At 30.6% G+C, this 16,114-nt stretch overlaps 1 protein-coding gene across 4 annotated transcripts in view; it reads right to left on the reverse strand.

Moving 5' to 3' along the window:
* Galphai (G protein alpha i subunit) overlaps nucleotides 1–16,114 on the reverse strand; it is a 79,629-nt gene that overhangs the window by 53,046 nt on the left and 10,469 nt on the right. For all 4 annotated transcript variants that reach the window (XR_013880460.1, XR_013880459.1, XM_080163664.1 and 1 more), the window contains exons 4-7: nucleotides 13,494–13,578; nucleotides 12,813–12,886; nucleotides 2,059–2,116; nucleotides 1,029–1,105 (exon numbers count right to left, since the gene is read on the reverse strand). Coding sequence is in view for 2 of the 4 variants with exons in the window: in XM_080163664.1 (XP_080019790.1) it covers nucleotides 1,029–1,105; nucleotides 2,059–2,116; nucleotides 12,813–12,886; nucleotides 13,494–13,578 (294 nt within the window). In the remaining 2 variants the exon portion in view is untranslated. The remainder of the gene's footprint in view (nucleotides 1–1,028; nucleotides 1,106–2,058; nucleotides 2,117–12,812; nucleotides 12,887–13,493; nucleotides 13,579–16,114) is intronic.

The following is a 16,114-nucleotide window of genomic DNA, read 5'->3' on the forward strand; positions in this document are numbered from 1 at the left end:
GTTCAGAAAGTAAATTAGTTGATTACCAACACGAAAACAAGGATAACAAATAGCAATTAGCAGACATATAGTGTTAAATTCAAAAGGATTATTAAGCATATATTAAGGCACTAAAATAGCTTTGATGCAAAGACGCATTTATTATCCATTTTATCTATGTTTACTTATGTTTTTTCCTTCAGCCAATATGAAGTTATTTTAAACATTATGAATCTTTAACCTATTTTTAAACCAAAATCTACAAAATAAATCATTTGAAAACCCTAACGGGTAAATTTGATTTCAAAATGACTTGGCAAAAACCAGATAATAGTAACATCATATGATTTTAGCCTTTTTGGTTAGATGAAATCATTAAGATGAGGCAGATTTTTTTATTAAATCATCTTATGTAACTTTCCCCAAACCTCTTTGCTTGTTTGGTAAAAAACAACATATAGTCAATTGTACATTTTTTTGTAGGGCAGCTTATCTAAATCTAACTTATCTAATCTAAATCTAAAATAAAAATCTTACAATTTTTCAGCAATTTTAAAAAGGGGGGGGGGGGGCGAAAGTGACACTTTTTGAAACCAAAACTAAGAGTCAACAAAGGAACTGAACTAAAAAAAGGGTTACAGGTCTGAGATTTTGCATGGCAGTTGCTTTATAGGGGTACAATATGGAACTGTGAAGAAACGGCGGCGCAACCGCCGAAAACCGCCGTTTCCCGCCGTAATTTTTGTTGCCTTTTCTCGGCGGTTTTCGGCGGTTGCGCCGCCGTTTTTTCACAGTTCCTTTGACTTTTAGTTTTGGTTTCAAAAAGTGTCACTTTCGCCCCCCCCCCCTTTGCTTTAATGCAGCTCTTAATAATAAAATAATGTGAAATATGCACCACATTAACAATTAAAAATTCTTTCAATTTTATGCCATATAAAATGCAGATCAAAGAAGATTTCGTAGAACTACCACGTTATGAACAACGTTAGCATGATTTTAACACCCTTCTCTAACTACAGGGTGGAGGATAAAACTTGAAACTAACCAACCTGTTCATTTCTTCATCTTCAGCTAAAACCAAATCATAACCAGACAAAGCAACGCAGAATATGATAGCAGTCACACCCTGTAATACAAATATTAGTAATTTTAAAAAATTAAGATTAAAATCTTTCATGAAAGAGTTAGGATGCCTTTCTCTCTGTGTATCTATTCAAGGATATTAAAGGATAAGACAATGGCCGACAATTTTATGTACATACCTAATGATGTTGCACAACATTCCCTTTTCTGTAGATAACAATTAGGGGTTGAAAAGATTAGACATTAAACTTAATGAACCAACCAATCAAAATTCAATAAAAGTCCCCTAAGTTATAAGTTAACAAATAAGAAAACGTTAATATAAAACTTCGGGAACTAGTGATTAAACAGCTCATTGTCCCCTCTCTCTCTGAAATCCAACATAGTACATGTAAAATTGTTAGTAAATAGTACCAACTTACCATATTCTTAGAAAACAAACTTCTTAACGTAATTAGATCAATACGTTTTTTTCCTATGAATAACTACGAGTTCCAACTTAAAACTTGTTTTGCTAATTACATTTTATCCATGCTATTTTTAGACTCATTTTCTTTCAGTCTTAACATAAAATAAGGTCCAGGTAAGTTACTGTTTTATGGAGAAAAAAAAATGACACCATAATTTTTTTTAAAGACTAACATTTATAATGATAAATTCGACCCAACACATGTGTCTCTTTAAGTTACCCTAGAGGCTTCTAGAGGGAATACCCGTTAATCCTTAAATAAAGTAACAGGATTTCTTTCTGTCTATTTGTCTTTAACGAAGGATCTCGCTAACTGCTGAACAGATATGGTTCTCATTTACAGCTTCTCATAGGTCCTGGGAAGATTTATATCTATTTTGGAGGAGGGTAACATCACCATACCAAGAAAATAGAGGCCTCAAGGGGCGTAGCCGCTAGTGATTAATAATGTATGAAGAGTATCTGAAGGACAAAGTTATAAACCTACATAGAGTAGCTGCGCTACTTTAAAAACAATGAGCACTCACCTCAAAGCAATGAATCCATTTCTTCCTTTCTGATCTCTGGCCACCGACATCAAACATTCTAAAAATTTAAATATTTGAAATTTTCTGGCTACTTCAAAAGAAATTACAACTTATGTTTATAATAACCAGGGGGATAGCGGGATGATACAACATGTCAAAAAACACATTTTTGATCTATTGTTGGTATTTTATTATAAATTAGTACTATATAAAGTACTATAACTGTAGTTATTTCTTCAGTCACTTTTCCTGATACCACAATTTTATTTTAATTTATATATATCATTGGCTGCACCCCTAGCATATAGAAGCTATGAATAAGATTAAAAAATAGCCTAAAACCATTCCAAGAAAAATGAAAGGTTAACAAGACCTATGTAAAGATTCTCTAAAATGTATAACTCAATCGGTTCAGTAGTTAAAATCTTAGGCTACAAACAAAAAACCTTACTGCTGTATATGATAGGATTGCTTTAGCATAACAAAACACTTAATAAGAGAAGCGGAATATGCAATGTATTAAGATAATAAAGTAAAAAAAATTGCTTTTATCTTCAAGAAAACTAATATTTTTTTAATAGGTATATGAAATACACTCAATTTGAATTTAAAATATGAAATAAAGTATAAACTTATAAATTCATTTTGTAACAAAGTGATACAACTTTGTATTTAGGACAAAATATGAATTATCTTAACGACTTTATAAAGAAAACACATTTTCTAAATTCCCTAAAAAATGTTGGGCTTATCTGCTGCATAAAAACATCATTATATTGCAATGTTCACCCCTTTCAACTTCTTTAGAGAAAATATTTAGGAGAAAAGGATAAGTAAATTGGGTGTTATTATAACGAAAAATAATGTACAAAGTTTTATAATAGGCTGTTTTTAAGTTTCCTTTTACAAAAACTAACCTACCAACATGTTAGATATCCTATTAGGTATATAAAGTAGTAAGGATTTTTCTGAAGCATTAGATTTCGAAATCTGTAGTTTTGCCTTATTTTTGGCTCCAGGATAGCTTTATGCTATCTATCTGCCCACTTACTCCTTTGGGGGGAGTCCCTAGATGCAAGGGGAGAGGCCACTAGTTTCATTTAATAAGTGTTAATCAGTGTTACTGAGCTGCAGGTACAATTTAAGAGTAGCGTTTCAGCACTAATGAAAATCCTTTTATCTCTACATTTCTCCTTTTCCCCTTTATCCATGATAGTGCATTTCCTTTTATTCGTGATAATGCATTTCACATTTTTCTCTTTCTCCTGTAAGATTATATCATTTATTCTTGTCCTCAATCTTTTTAGTAGCGGGGCTATTATTAAAAATTGGTTTGTCCGTCGGTTCAGTTATGGCTTTAAAATCTATGTGTAGTGAGGGTAAGTTAATTATATTGGTACTAACAAAACTGGTATTAATTTTATTATTTTTATATTTGTGAAAAATTGTCTGTAGTACGATGCTATACGTAATTTTTTAGTATGGCTGCGGATATTAATCGTTTTCGAAGCCATACTGGAAAATGTATCAAATGTCTAATAACTATTTTAGCCTCGTTCCCCATGGATAAATTTTTTCTTTATAACCCACTGCGCTTTGATAGTTCAATTTATGGTTGTAATGTCTTTCTAAATATAAAATTGATGACAATATCTATCACACAAAATCTTTCGAACAAAAAAAAACATTTTTCACAATAACTTTATTGCTTTTTCGTTTTTTTGAAATGACTGGATTTGGTTTTTAGTTCCATTGAAGGTTTTAAAATGTATTTTATATGTCCTTTATGAACATTTATATGATATTTTTGGCTGACATTACGTACTTGTTGGTAATCATTATCATCAAATAACATAGAGAAATTAAACAACACCAAACCCCAAATTATGAAATATTTGAAGGGCAAATTAAATATGTTCTGAATTAAATAATAGATGGTGACCTTTATTAAATAATTTTCTTGCGTATTTGGCCCCTGGGACAAATCCGAATCCAACATATGGGGGACTCATTAGGTGGCCCAAACTTGTAATCCAAAACAGGGACAAATATTTCCCCCGATTTTAATTAATTTGGTTCTTGTATTATTTGTATTCTAAATCGTTTTTTGCGTCTAACTTCTTTCATTTCCTCTTTATGTTAACCTCTAACTTTCTTAGTACCTCTAAAAATAACTTAAGGCGCAACAAATACAATATTTATACAAAATAAAATGATTAATATTTACCCCTGTCTACTAATACAATATAAAGTTTCACCAAGAATTTCTTAAACCCCTTTTAAATCCCGGAAATGGGGTGTAGTAATCATAAAACTTATTTAGCACAGGACAAATATTAAATTTGTTAAACGTTTTACCTACTTATTTTCATAACACTTTTAAGGATGAAATGAGAAAAAAAAAACAGTTATTAATAACTCTAAATGTTAAAATCCAAAGTTAATTCTCCAAAAACATTCCCAATCTCTTTTATTAGTAAAACTACCCCCTTTATTTTCCATTTTCTCCCCGTCTCTCTGTAAATTTCTATTAATCTCAGTTTACAAATAATGTAGGGTATATAAGATGTTAAGAATATATGTCCTATCAATTCAACTAATAACACCAATTTTTAAAGATTTTATTAAGTGTCTGGTGATTAATTATGGTAGCGATCTCGCAATAAAGGTCAATAGGTAAATTGAAAACACGTAAGTAATGGACATCAATTTTTATTGCGTCTATTAGGATCTAAACTTTTTTAGAAAAGGTTACAGTATTTTAGAAACACTTTGTTCTATATTCGTTGATATATTTCCCTATTCCCATGTACAAATAACGCATATGTATATATTTTGTAGTTACAGGGGGAGGAAATAGGGGATAAATTGAAGAAAAGGGCTTCATCTTTTATTTCTGATGTTTTTAATTTAAAGTTGTGATAATAAAGCTGCTAATTTATGGCTTTCTTTGATAAAAACTAGGGATCTAAAAAAATAAGACAAAGGCTGAAAAATGAGGTACATTCCTAATGATGAAACACAAAAATAATACTCTTTTGTAGATGACAATTAATGGCTAAAACGTTAGGACAATAAACTTAATTAACCAACCAATCAAAATTCAATTAATTTCCCTCAAGTTGTTGAGTCAGCGAATAAAAAAACGTTATAATAAAACTTTGAGGACTAGTGTAATAAACAGCCTGATGTCTCCTCCCTCCCTGTTTAAAAACAATAAATAGCACAAAAATAAATTCACTAACTAGATGGGGCCATACAAAAGAGAAAAGTGCTTGTGTTTAGAATCCAATCCTCAAATATTTTGTTAATTTTCAGTTTATTTAAATCTACTGTTTCTTAGGAACACTTAATGTTCACACGTCTGTTAAAGATTCCTTTTGAGTTTTGATATTACCCTTTCTATTCTGAGCAGATCTTATTTCTAAAGACAAAACAACAGAGATGGAGGGGGACTTTGGGCAGTTTATTACACTACCTAGTCCCTTAAGTCTTATTATAACGTTTTCTTATTCGTAGGTTTGACAACCTTGGGGACTTTTCATTGGTTAATTTAGTTGAGTGTCCAAACGTTTCAACCACTAATTGTAATATACAGAAGGGTAATGTCGTACTATAAATTGAAAAGTTACATTAGTTTTTTAGTTCCCTAAAGATCTTTTCATAAAAACAACTCTAAAATATTTTTTTAAACGTACATACATAAAAACTTCATTTTATTTATATTTATACTATTTCCTCTACTACCCGTTATGCAAACTGTCATCCTTGTTTATAACAAGACAAGACACAAAAGAGAAATTTCAAAATATTTTGCGAGAATGTTTTGAACGCAGATTTATATAAAATTATTATGTAGTACTTAAGTATAAGCTATTTTGTATCATATTCTATAGTATTTAGTAGAAAGGTAGGAGTATTTTGTTGTTCAGTTCAGATTCTATTCTTAATTTCAATTAACTTATGGAGCTTTATACAGGCCTTACAGCCCCCTTAACACACCTACAGAGCCCGAATGAGATAATCGAACTAATTTGTTAATGTTAAGTTAAAACCTTACAATACGACTACTTTAACTGTCTTAAAAATTAAAGTTAATATAGTATAAAAGTAAAGCAGTATCATGAATTTGAGAGGAAAATAAGTATTAAAGTTATTTACTATATTGTTTAAGTAAGTATTGTAGTGATAAATAAATTGGTAAATGTTACTAATAAAAAAATTCGTTGGTAAAATGAAGATTTTAATTGAAAAAACACAAAAAATATTAAAAATATAACACAGAATATATTATTAGTGTTTCAGAAAAATCGGGTGCTGCATAAAAAATTAACCTAACCCTTTACGCACGAGAAAGACAGGAATTGTTTACTTACTGCACCAGAAAAATAACACCAGAAAAAAACATGATAAGTTTGTGTAATTGCATGTTTATAACTTAGCCAACGTGAGAGACACTTATAGAATAAATCTATTCCTGTGATTTATTTGAATTATCTAATTTTATCCTTGTATATGCCGTAACAGATTAAGAAAAAAATTTACAGATTGAGTTCTCCATTCTATGAATCTTTATACAAGTACCTGATTTATATTTCGATAAATCTTGGGATGGTTTTAGGCCATTATTCTGCTTATCCTATTACTTCGAATACAAAACTTCTTGATGCTAAGAGCGCAGCCGCTGGTAAAAAAAACCAGTTGATATTTCCAATCCCATTCTAACCTTTTTTAGCTAGTGGTGGTGGTCCGTCCGTCTGCAACTGCAGGTATGTCAGAAAGTTCATAAAAAAATTTCGAGGTTATCATAGATAGAGGTCTGCATTTTAATGTGTAGATTACCCTAACTTAAGACATGTAAATATTCTATAACATGGACTGATAGACCGCTCCTTAACTGCTTTATAGCCGCTTTCACAGAATCTTCATCCAAGATATTATTGCGCATAAGTAGAAAAAACAACTAAAAAGATTTACTATTTTTCCCTATAAAAAAAAATACTTTCCAATAATGATATAATAAGAAACAAGAACGTATCACCCAAAATCGTAGCAAAGCTGTTTTAAGATGTTAAATTAAAGATAAAAAGAGTAGAGAAAAATTGTCATCTTGATCTTGCCTCCCTTTCTGCGTTGAGTTGAATAACAAAGAGACAGCAGAAATGTAAATTTCTGAAAAGAAGGGTAAAAATAAGTCTAAAAAATGGCTTGTATCTAAACCTGATACCATTGGGACCAAAAAAGTATCTAAAACTCATAAAAATATAATGAATAAAATATACATTTTTACTTATATGCCAAATTTAGGAGCAAAACAGTAAAAAAGGCTTTCAAACATTGATACCCACCCCCCCCCCCCCCCAAATAAAAAGTATTTCAGGAATTCAATTTAATTAACAAAAAGATAAAATTTTTTTATTACAGTTGCATCTCTATAGGAAACAAATTAATTCTAAAAGTCCTAACAAGATTTTATTTAAAAAATCAACGTAAATTGTGTATAGGGAAGAATGATGTTAAATTGAATCAGTTGCCAAACTTAACAGCAGATTATTTAGAATTAAAAATAACTAACATTTAACCATATTTAAAGTTTTTCTTTATCTACAACTACGTTTGGTTAGGTTAAAGGGAAATAAAAACATGTCCCACAGGGTTCCACCCCCCTTACTATACTGTAATTGCTAAAAAAAAGACATTTTCGGTTCTTTATCAAATTGTCTAAAAAATAGATCCGATTCCTCTAAAACTAATTCGAATTCCAGATAAATTCGAGACAAAAGTTTATTTGAAAGGTGTAACAAAAGAGTAAATCTTAATTTTTATGCTACATTGAGAATACACCAATTGAATGGCGGCCCTAGGAATAAATGATTTTCCACTTGATTGATCCTTAATATCAAAACCTACTGACCAGTTGCAATCATAAGTTTATACAAAGTAACATTTCTTCCAGTATCGCTTCGAAAACGATCAATATCAAGTGGACTAGAACCGGTTCTAAGCCACACCGAAAAAATTATGTATAGCATCGCATAATATCCTACGAATAAAAAATGTACAATTATAAGATTAAAAACCAGAACTTTTGGCCTGCGTCTTTGGCATCTCGGGGCTAAAAAACTGTTTTTAATCTTATAATTGTACAATTTTATACCTGCAGAAAGCTGTTTATCATACGATGCGATAAATAACTATTAAATTGCCAATTTTTTTTTATCAACTTTTTACTTGTAACCAACTTATTTTTTCCAAATACAAGATTGTCAGTTAAACTCTTCATATCATTTATAATAATAGAATTATTACTTAGATCTTACACCAGATTATCGTGTACTCTAATAAATTAAAGCTTGTAGCAGGCTAACCCCCCCACCCTTAACCCCATCCCCTCACATCCTTCTGGATGAACGAACTGACTAATAAATAATGTCCATGTTAGCAACCTAAAGGGGTAGTTTCACGAAATGCATTTGAACTTAATTTAGTGAACCGCATATTTTTTGCTAGTTAATGGGTTAAACTATATTTATATGGCATATATTTGAAAGAATTTCATTTTTTTACCACGTAGTTTTGAAAATATCAAGACTTGAAAATCGTCTTTTTGTGATATATGCAATTTAAAAGGACGATTTTCAAGTCTTGATATTTTAAAAACTACGTGGTAGAAAATTGAAATTCTTTCAAATATATGCCATATAAATGTAGATTAACCAATTAACCAGGAAAAAATATGCGGTTCACTAAATTAAGTTCAAATGCATTTCGTGAAACTACCCCTTTACATTTTTCCCCTGTCATAATATCCACGTTTATTCTATATCCATTCTATTGACAGCGAAGTTACTTTTTAAAATGGATTTCTCTTCATTGCAAAAACGTATTTATAGAGAAAACTATCTAAAGAATTTAATTGATTTAGCATCCAGAAAAATTTTTTAGTTTTTAAACTAAATAGAAGTATATGACAGGACATAAAGGTATAAAGTCAAATTAAACCAAGATATAATATTAGGTTTTTTTTTATTGATAATAGGTAAATGCCCTAAATTCCTGTAAACCATCAGCAATTATAGTATCTTATAAACATCACAAATCTTTAAATTTTAAAATATTTTTCTAATATGCAACCATGGATTTTTATCCTTCAACATAGTTTTAATCTATAAAATCTAATTTGATGTAATTTACCTATTTTCATAAATATTATAATCCTAATATTAAGAGCTATTAATTTGATATTTAGAGGGATTAATTCTGGTATTTTGTTAATATTTTAAAATGATTATTCCGATTAATTCAAGATTTAATTCAAGAAATAGGATGTCTGTCTGTGTATCATTTGTTGGTTTTAGCTTGATGAAACAACGACTGGGGGTTGGTGGAGAGGGATACTAAAGAAACCCTTCCTCAACTACTATCAAGAACCATATCGGTTTTGTTGTTAGTGTCTTGGAAAAGACAGACAGACAAATATGATATCTTATTACTTTTAATTAAAAATCAGAATACTTTTCCATATCCAAAAAAAAAACAGATGAAATCTAAGCCGCGAACTTCAGATGCCATTCATTATCAAGGCTGCGAAATCAACACAAAAAAAAACTTGAAAACAAATTGTTAAGTTTTTTTGTGTCCTTAACATTTTTAATTTTCAACGTCTCGCGTATCAATCCAGAAAAATGGCGATGTCTTATTTTCATTCTTATATGGAAAGATTAATATATTTAACAGGGATGAAGAAATAGTTAATTATCGCATCGTATTAAAGACAGGTTTCCGCGGATATAAAAGTAAAAAATATAAGATAAATTCCAGTTTTGTTAACCCCGAGGGGCCGAAGGCCCAGAATAATAAAATTGGTTTTAATTTTATGATTTTTATTTCAAAATTCGTGGAAAAATGTGTTATACGATGCTATACATGATTTTTTAGTATGGATGAGAACAGGTTTTAATACTGCGGAAATCATTCGGTTTCGAAGTTAACTGGAAACATTATTTGTTATGAAAAATGGATACAATATTGTGCATATTGCAACTTAACCGAACCTTACTACCCCTGAAATTTTATCATATTAATGTCTCGGATTAAAAAGCATGGAATGCCTCGCCACAAAATCCCAACCGGGGACAGTTATGGGAAATTCTAGCTAAACAAATTATTGAGGTTGTCAAGATTGTGTGTGTGTGTGCGTGCGCGCGCGATTGGTTAACGGATGGTTAAGTGGGTAATGAAAATGCAAGAATAGGACCTTTGTATGAATCAACTTTCTATTAAGTTTTTATTTTTACTTTTAATCTAAATTTAATAGCAACAAATACTTTAGTAAAGATGTTAGTTAATTTGTGCTGTTTTTATAAAAACAAAGAAAAAGGCGCATTAAGAGTGTCACGTAAAATGTCTTTAATCAAATGCAAAAAAAATTAAAATGAAGGCAAAAATTTCCTTTTTCATAAAAAAAAAATATTTATTTATCCGGATATCTCTGATAAGATTGATAAAATATCTATGTTATGATAATTTGTTATAAAAATTATGGCTAAACAATAGAAAATTTGTATTATACACACATGTCCAGAACACCCCCCCCCCACACACACATGCAATAAAAAAGTACATTGATAGTTTGTCACTAAATAATATCAGAGTCAATATTTTTCTCTAAAATTCTTGTTAGGTCAACCAATTCTTATAACTCATAAAGCAATGCATGTTAGCTCATCAATTTATTAAGCTGATTTCACTGGAAAGTTCGTTGAAAAATGGCCAAGACACGCAAAATTGTATAAAACAGACAAATATACATCCTACTCTTTTTGGCAGATAGACATCCAATTGCTACACCGTTTTGGAAACATAGATTAGTCTAGAGGACAATACATATGACAATAACCATTATGAAAAATATAAGTGGGTAGAAAAGTTAAAAAGTATTACATTTTTTTCTTTTCAAAAAGGCATAAACATGAGAAAAAAATAAGTACTGAAAATGATCAAGTGATCTAGGAAGTATAAAGAATTACAATATCTAATCCTGCCTAATATTGATATATGTGCCATAATATCCTAACACGCGAGTACAACCTAGTTGCGCATGATGTAATGCAAATGTGTCAACCTGCAAATGCAATCACCCATCGACAACTATAGATATTTAAGCAGGTAGCTTATTTAGACCACTTCCTATATATGTCTATATATATATACAACATGACCCTCGAAAAAGTATTTTTAAGCATCTGCAGCCCTTATTTCTCAATGAATTATAAAAAAATGCATATGTCCTTGTTCTCCATAGTATTCCACATAAGTAGATATAAAAATATTTTTTTTACCTCCATTAACACCGGAGATTTTTAGAGCTAAAGTTTTGAAAAAGTGACTGAGGAAAAAGTAACTTTTAACATGAAACGACTTTTTTAGCAAAATTAAGGTAGAAATCCTTTTATTTTTGTTACTAGCAGTAACTTTATACAAAAATGAAATAAAAAATTTAGTTTTTGAGTAAAAAGCATTTTTTTACACATATTTTTTGAGTCTTTTTAGTTTAATGATATTTTGAAAAACTTACTTATTAGGCAACATTGTTTAAGATTAAAAAACCAAATAAATCTTTATGAATATAGCAGGAAAAAAGTTTTTGTTTCACAATCCTAACTTTAATAACAAAAAAGTTATAAAGAAAATAAAATTAAAACATAATGATTTTTTTGTCTAAAAAGCTTAATTAACCCCCTATTAAATTATTGAGATGTCAGAAAAGTAGGCGGAGCAACTGTCATAATTAATCCTTTTCTCAAATAAGGGTTAATAAATAACCTAAAATTTGCAAATAATCAATTCATTCAGTACCTAGTATTTTTTGCCATTAAAAATTTATATTTTTTGGTGGAATAAAAAAGAAATAATTAGTTAACTTGTTTTTCTTTGTGTATCATTATTCAGTTGCTAGAAAAACATAATATAACCATCCAAAAAATAAGAGAAACAAAAAAAAATTCTTTTTCTTTGTCACTTTTTCAAAACTTTAGCTCTAAAAATCTCCGGTGTTAATGGAGGTAAAAAAAATATTTTTATATCTACTTATGTGGAATACTATGGAGAACAAGGACATAAGCATTTTTTTATAATTCATTGAGAAATAAGGGCTGCAGATGCTTAAAAATACTTTTTCGAGGGTCATGCTGTACTAATTTAAGTGTATTTTTTCCATGATATAAGGATATATATTTACCTATTCTCATAATATAAATTGAGGGAAAGAAATAGAGGGATTGGAGAGAAAAGAAATTAAACTTAATAAGTAGTAAGATTTTTTGTCAGGTAGATTAAGATTTCGATAACTACTCAACCGATTGAGTTCTTCAAATTAGGTAAGCTTCACATAGGTCCCAGGATGGTTTTTTACTATTTATCTGCCCTTTGAATACAGAGGCACTTGATGCTAGAGGCGCAATCGTTTATATGTACAAAATATAAAGTACTAGCTATCTTTATTTTCGACGTTTGTTATACGTGTCTTGTTTGCTAAATGTTTCTATGGAGCAGCCACACATGATCAGATCATATAATACACTCTTAAAAATATTTTTATATTAACTTAATCAATGTATTTGAAAGAAATTCAAGATGCATTTAGGTTTTACGTTTTATGTTATTCTTATGGTTTCTATTTTAAAGAACTTAATTTCCACTATTAAATAAACCGATCACTTAGATTTTTTTGCTCGTAATAAGCAAAAACTTACTTGAAATGAAGATTTTTGAACTTGAATTGTGTTTCGATGATTCCAGTTGTCTTTACTCTTGTTCGCAAAACATCCTTAAATATTAAAATATTTAGAAAAATTAAGAACAAATACTTGACTTAAGCCGCATTATGATATAAATGTTTACCTTAATTTAGTGCTGTCTAATCTATTTGTTATTTTTATTAAAACTAAAGGCTACGGGAAAATTTCAATATTTTTTATAATTTCGGCAATTTCTCTTTGGAGGGTGTTGGTACCCTCCCACAAATCAGTCATAGCCTCCCCAGTACCTATGAAAAGCTACCCTGTCAAGGAGAACTATATCGGTTCTGGGGTTAGCGAACTCCTTCGTTAAAGACATCCTGTTGTTACTTTTTTATCAGGATACTATTGATTTTTTATATTTACTTTATACTTTAGAATTACACAATTCTGTAAACAAGCAACATAGGACATTTCACTAATAAAAATGTAACTGTTAAATGCAGAGCAGCTTTGGTCCTTTGAATGACATGTGTACCTTGTGATCTGTAGTTCGGTGCGAAGAATCAATCTAGTGAGTCTCTCCACAAAAGAACCCCCCCCCCCCCAAAAAAAAAAAAAATTCACCCACCCACCACTAATTTCAAGTACCCCAAGAGGCCTTAAGGGGCGTGCTCTTCTAAATGACATGTGTACCTGTTGTGTTGGTCTGTAGTTGGGTGCTGAGATTCTATCTAGTGAGTTCAGATAATAGGCAGCGCTGTCGTTCAACTGATACTCCCTAAAAATACAAAAACTAAGTTGTGAAAAAGCATTTGATGCCGGTTGCGTACTGATAAATCTCAGCCTCCTCTCCGCTTACTTTTAAATAATAAGTGGTGGTTTTTTTTCTATGCATAAACCATCCTACAAGATCTATACTTGTAGTGTCCTGGTTCTAAGGGGTTACCCAGTATCGAATATAACCTAACCTAGCCCAAACGAAAAATATCCCTTTCCCTTTAATCTGTAAGAAAATTTTGGGGTGGGGCCGGGGGGTTATCAGGAAATTGAAAGGCATTATATGTATTAGGTGCCTTTGAACGTTTTTTTAAAATTAAGATAGCAAGAATCAAAATCAAAATAGTACATCAAAACAAAATTTTATCTTATAGTCAAATATACACTAATGAATTGACCTGTAAATCTAATTTTATGTTAGAAATAAAATTAATTCTTCTTATACCCATTAGTAATTTCCTAGATTTTTTTCAATGTGCTTCCTGAATTTTCCAGTAAAAATAATAGTAGGTACCTACATTATTTATTTTCATAAAATACTAATTAAATAATCTCTTCTTGTAAATTGATTATTATAACCGTAGAAGGTTTGCTATTTTAATCACGTTTAAAATCATAATATTGAACGGCTTCGCCCTAGGTAATACAAGGATTTTATGACGGGAAAATTTGTCGTCAATTTAGATTGCTAACATGGAAATCATTTATTGGTTAGTTTGTTCATCCAGTAAGAAGAGAGGGGAAGAGATAAATGGTATGAAAGGTGGGAAAGTTACTTAAGCCAGCTACAAGTTTCAGTTTATTAGAGTATATGATAATCTGGTGTAAGATCCAAGTAAATCCATCTAATCAAAGAAAGAAAGAAGATTAAAATAGTCTGACGACATCCATTAACAAATAGAATAGAAGGTTAATTGAAATAATGTCCATAATAGGAATCATTTTTATATTTGTACTATTTTCTATTACTCCCCAGAAGTTATTTAAATAAGAATAAGATAAATTCTAAAGAAATAGTAATAATGTAAGTTCATGTAAACAACTTAGTTTGATGTCAACCAGGAATATAGAAATAGGGATATAAAATAGTTAAAAAAAAACTCTTTTTCTTGTGATAAGAAATTGTTCTATTATATAAAGTAGTAAGAGATTTTTGTCTGAAGCTTAAGATAAATACTGAACCGATTGGGTTCTCTATTTTAAGATATCTTCCCATAGATCTGGGGATGGGTTTAGGCTAAGTTATTTTAGATTTATGTCTTGGGATGGTTTTAAGCTATTTTTCTGCTAACTTTATACCTTTTGAGACATTAAATGTTAGGGCCGCAGTCGCTAGTAACAAATAATACAGCATTAAAAACTGTTGCTCCGCCATTGATCTATCCCAGTTTCAAAGAGGGTAATATTTTTTTTTTTGGGGGGGGGGGGGGGAACTGTGAGTAATGAAAACAAATTGTCAGGTTCCAATAACATGGTTGACACTTCCATAATTAACTTTAACGTTTGTAGGATAAGAGAAATAATAACTAGAATAGTTATTTATTGCATAGTAATATAGACAGCTTTCTGTGAATATAAAAATAAAAAATTATAAGATTAAAACCAGTTTTGTCATACCCGACGGAACGACCCAGGATAACAAAACTGGTAATAATTTCAAGATTTTTAGGTGCTTGCTTACATGTGAAGACCGGAGCACCGAAAACCCCCCCCCCCGCTTAGTTTTGACAAAAATCAAAAATAAGGGGGGGGTAGTTTTTTAATGTCTGGAAAACGGCAAGGAGGAAAAAAGCACCGCAAGGCAAAGAATTAACCCCCCCCCCCTTAATTTTGAAGAAAATCAAAAATAAGGGGGGGGGTAGTTTTTTCACGCCAGAAAGTTGAGTGAGGTAAATCAAGAAAATCCAGTATACCAGAGGGGAAACCTTATTACAGGGATATTCATGTTTTGGGGCATAATTTCCTTATTTATTGACTTTGGCCAGTAAAAGGTTTTAATTTTGCGCAAAATTAAAACCTTTTACTGGCCAAAGTCAATAAATAAGGAAATTACGCCCCAAAACATGAATATCTCGTAATAAGGTTTCCCCTCTGGTATACTGGATTTACTTGATTTACCTCACTCAACTTTCTGGCATGTTGTACAGTGAAAAAACTACCCCCCCCTTATTTTTGATTTTCTTCAAAATTAAGGGGGGGGTTAATTCTTTGCCTTGCGGTGCTTTTTGCCTCCTTGCCGTTTTCCAGACATTAAAAAACTACCCCCCCCTTATTTTTGATTTTTGTCAAAACTAAGCGGGGGGGGGGGGGTTTTCGGTGCTCAAGTCTACCACATGTAAGCAAGTACCGATTTTTATCTTAATATTCGTGGAAAATTCGACTCAATACATAATTATTCGGTGTGGCTGATAACCGGTTCTAATCCACCGGACATTAATCGAAGCCATACTAAAAAATGTTAGGCAGAGTTATGGTTAGATATTTTTCACAAAAGTGAGTTTTTGTATTTATCATTGTTTTAAATCTTTTTTTAAACA

The sequence above is a fragment of the Acartia tonsa genome, chromosome 1 (genome assembly GCF_053477335.1).
Source record: "Acartia tonsa isolate MP-2025a chromosome 1, ASM5347733v1, whole genome shotgun sequence".
NCBI classification, from domain to species: Eukaryota; Metazoa; Arthropoda; class Copepoda; order Calanoida; family Acartiidae; genus Acartia; species Acartia tonsa.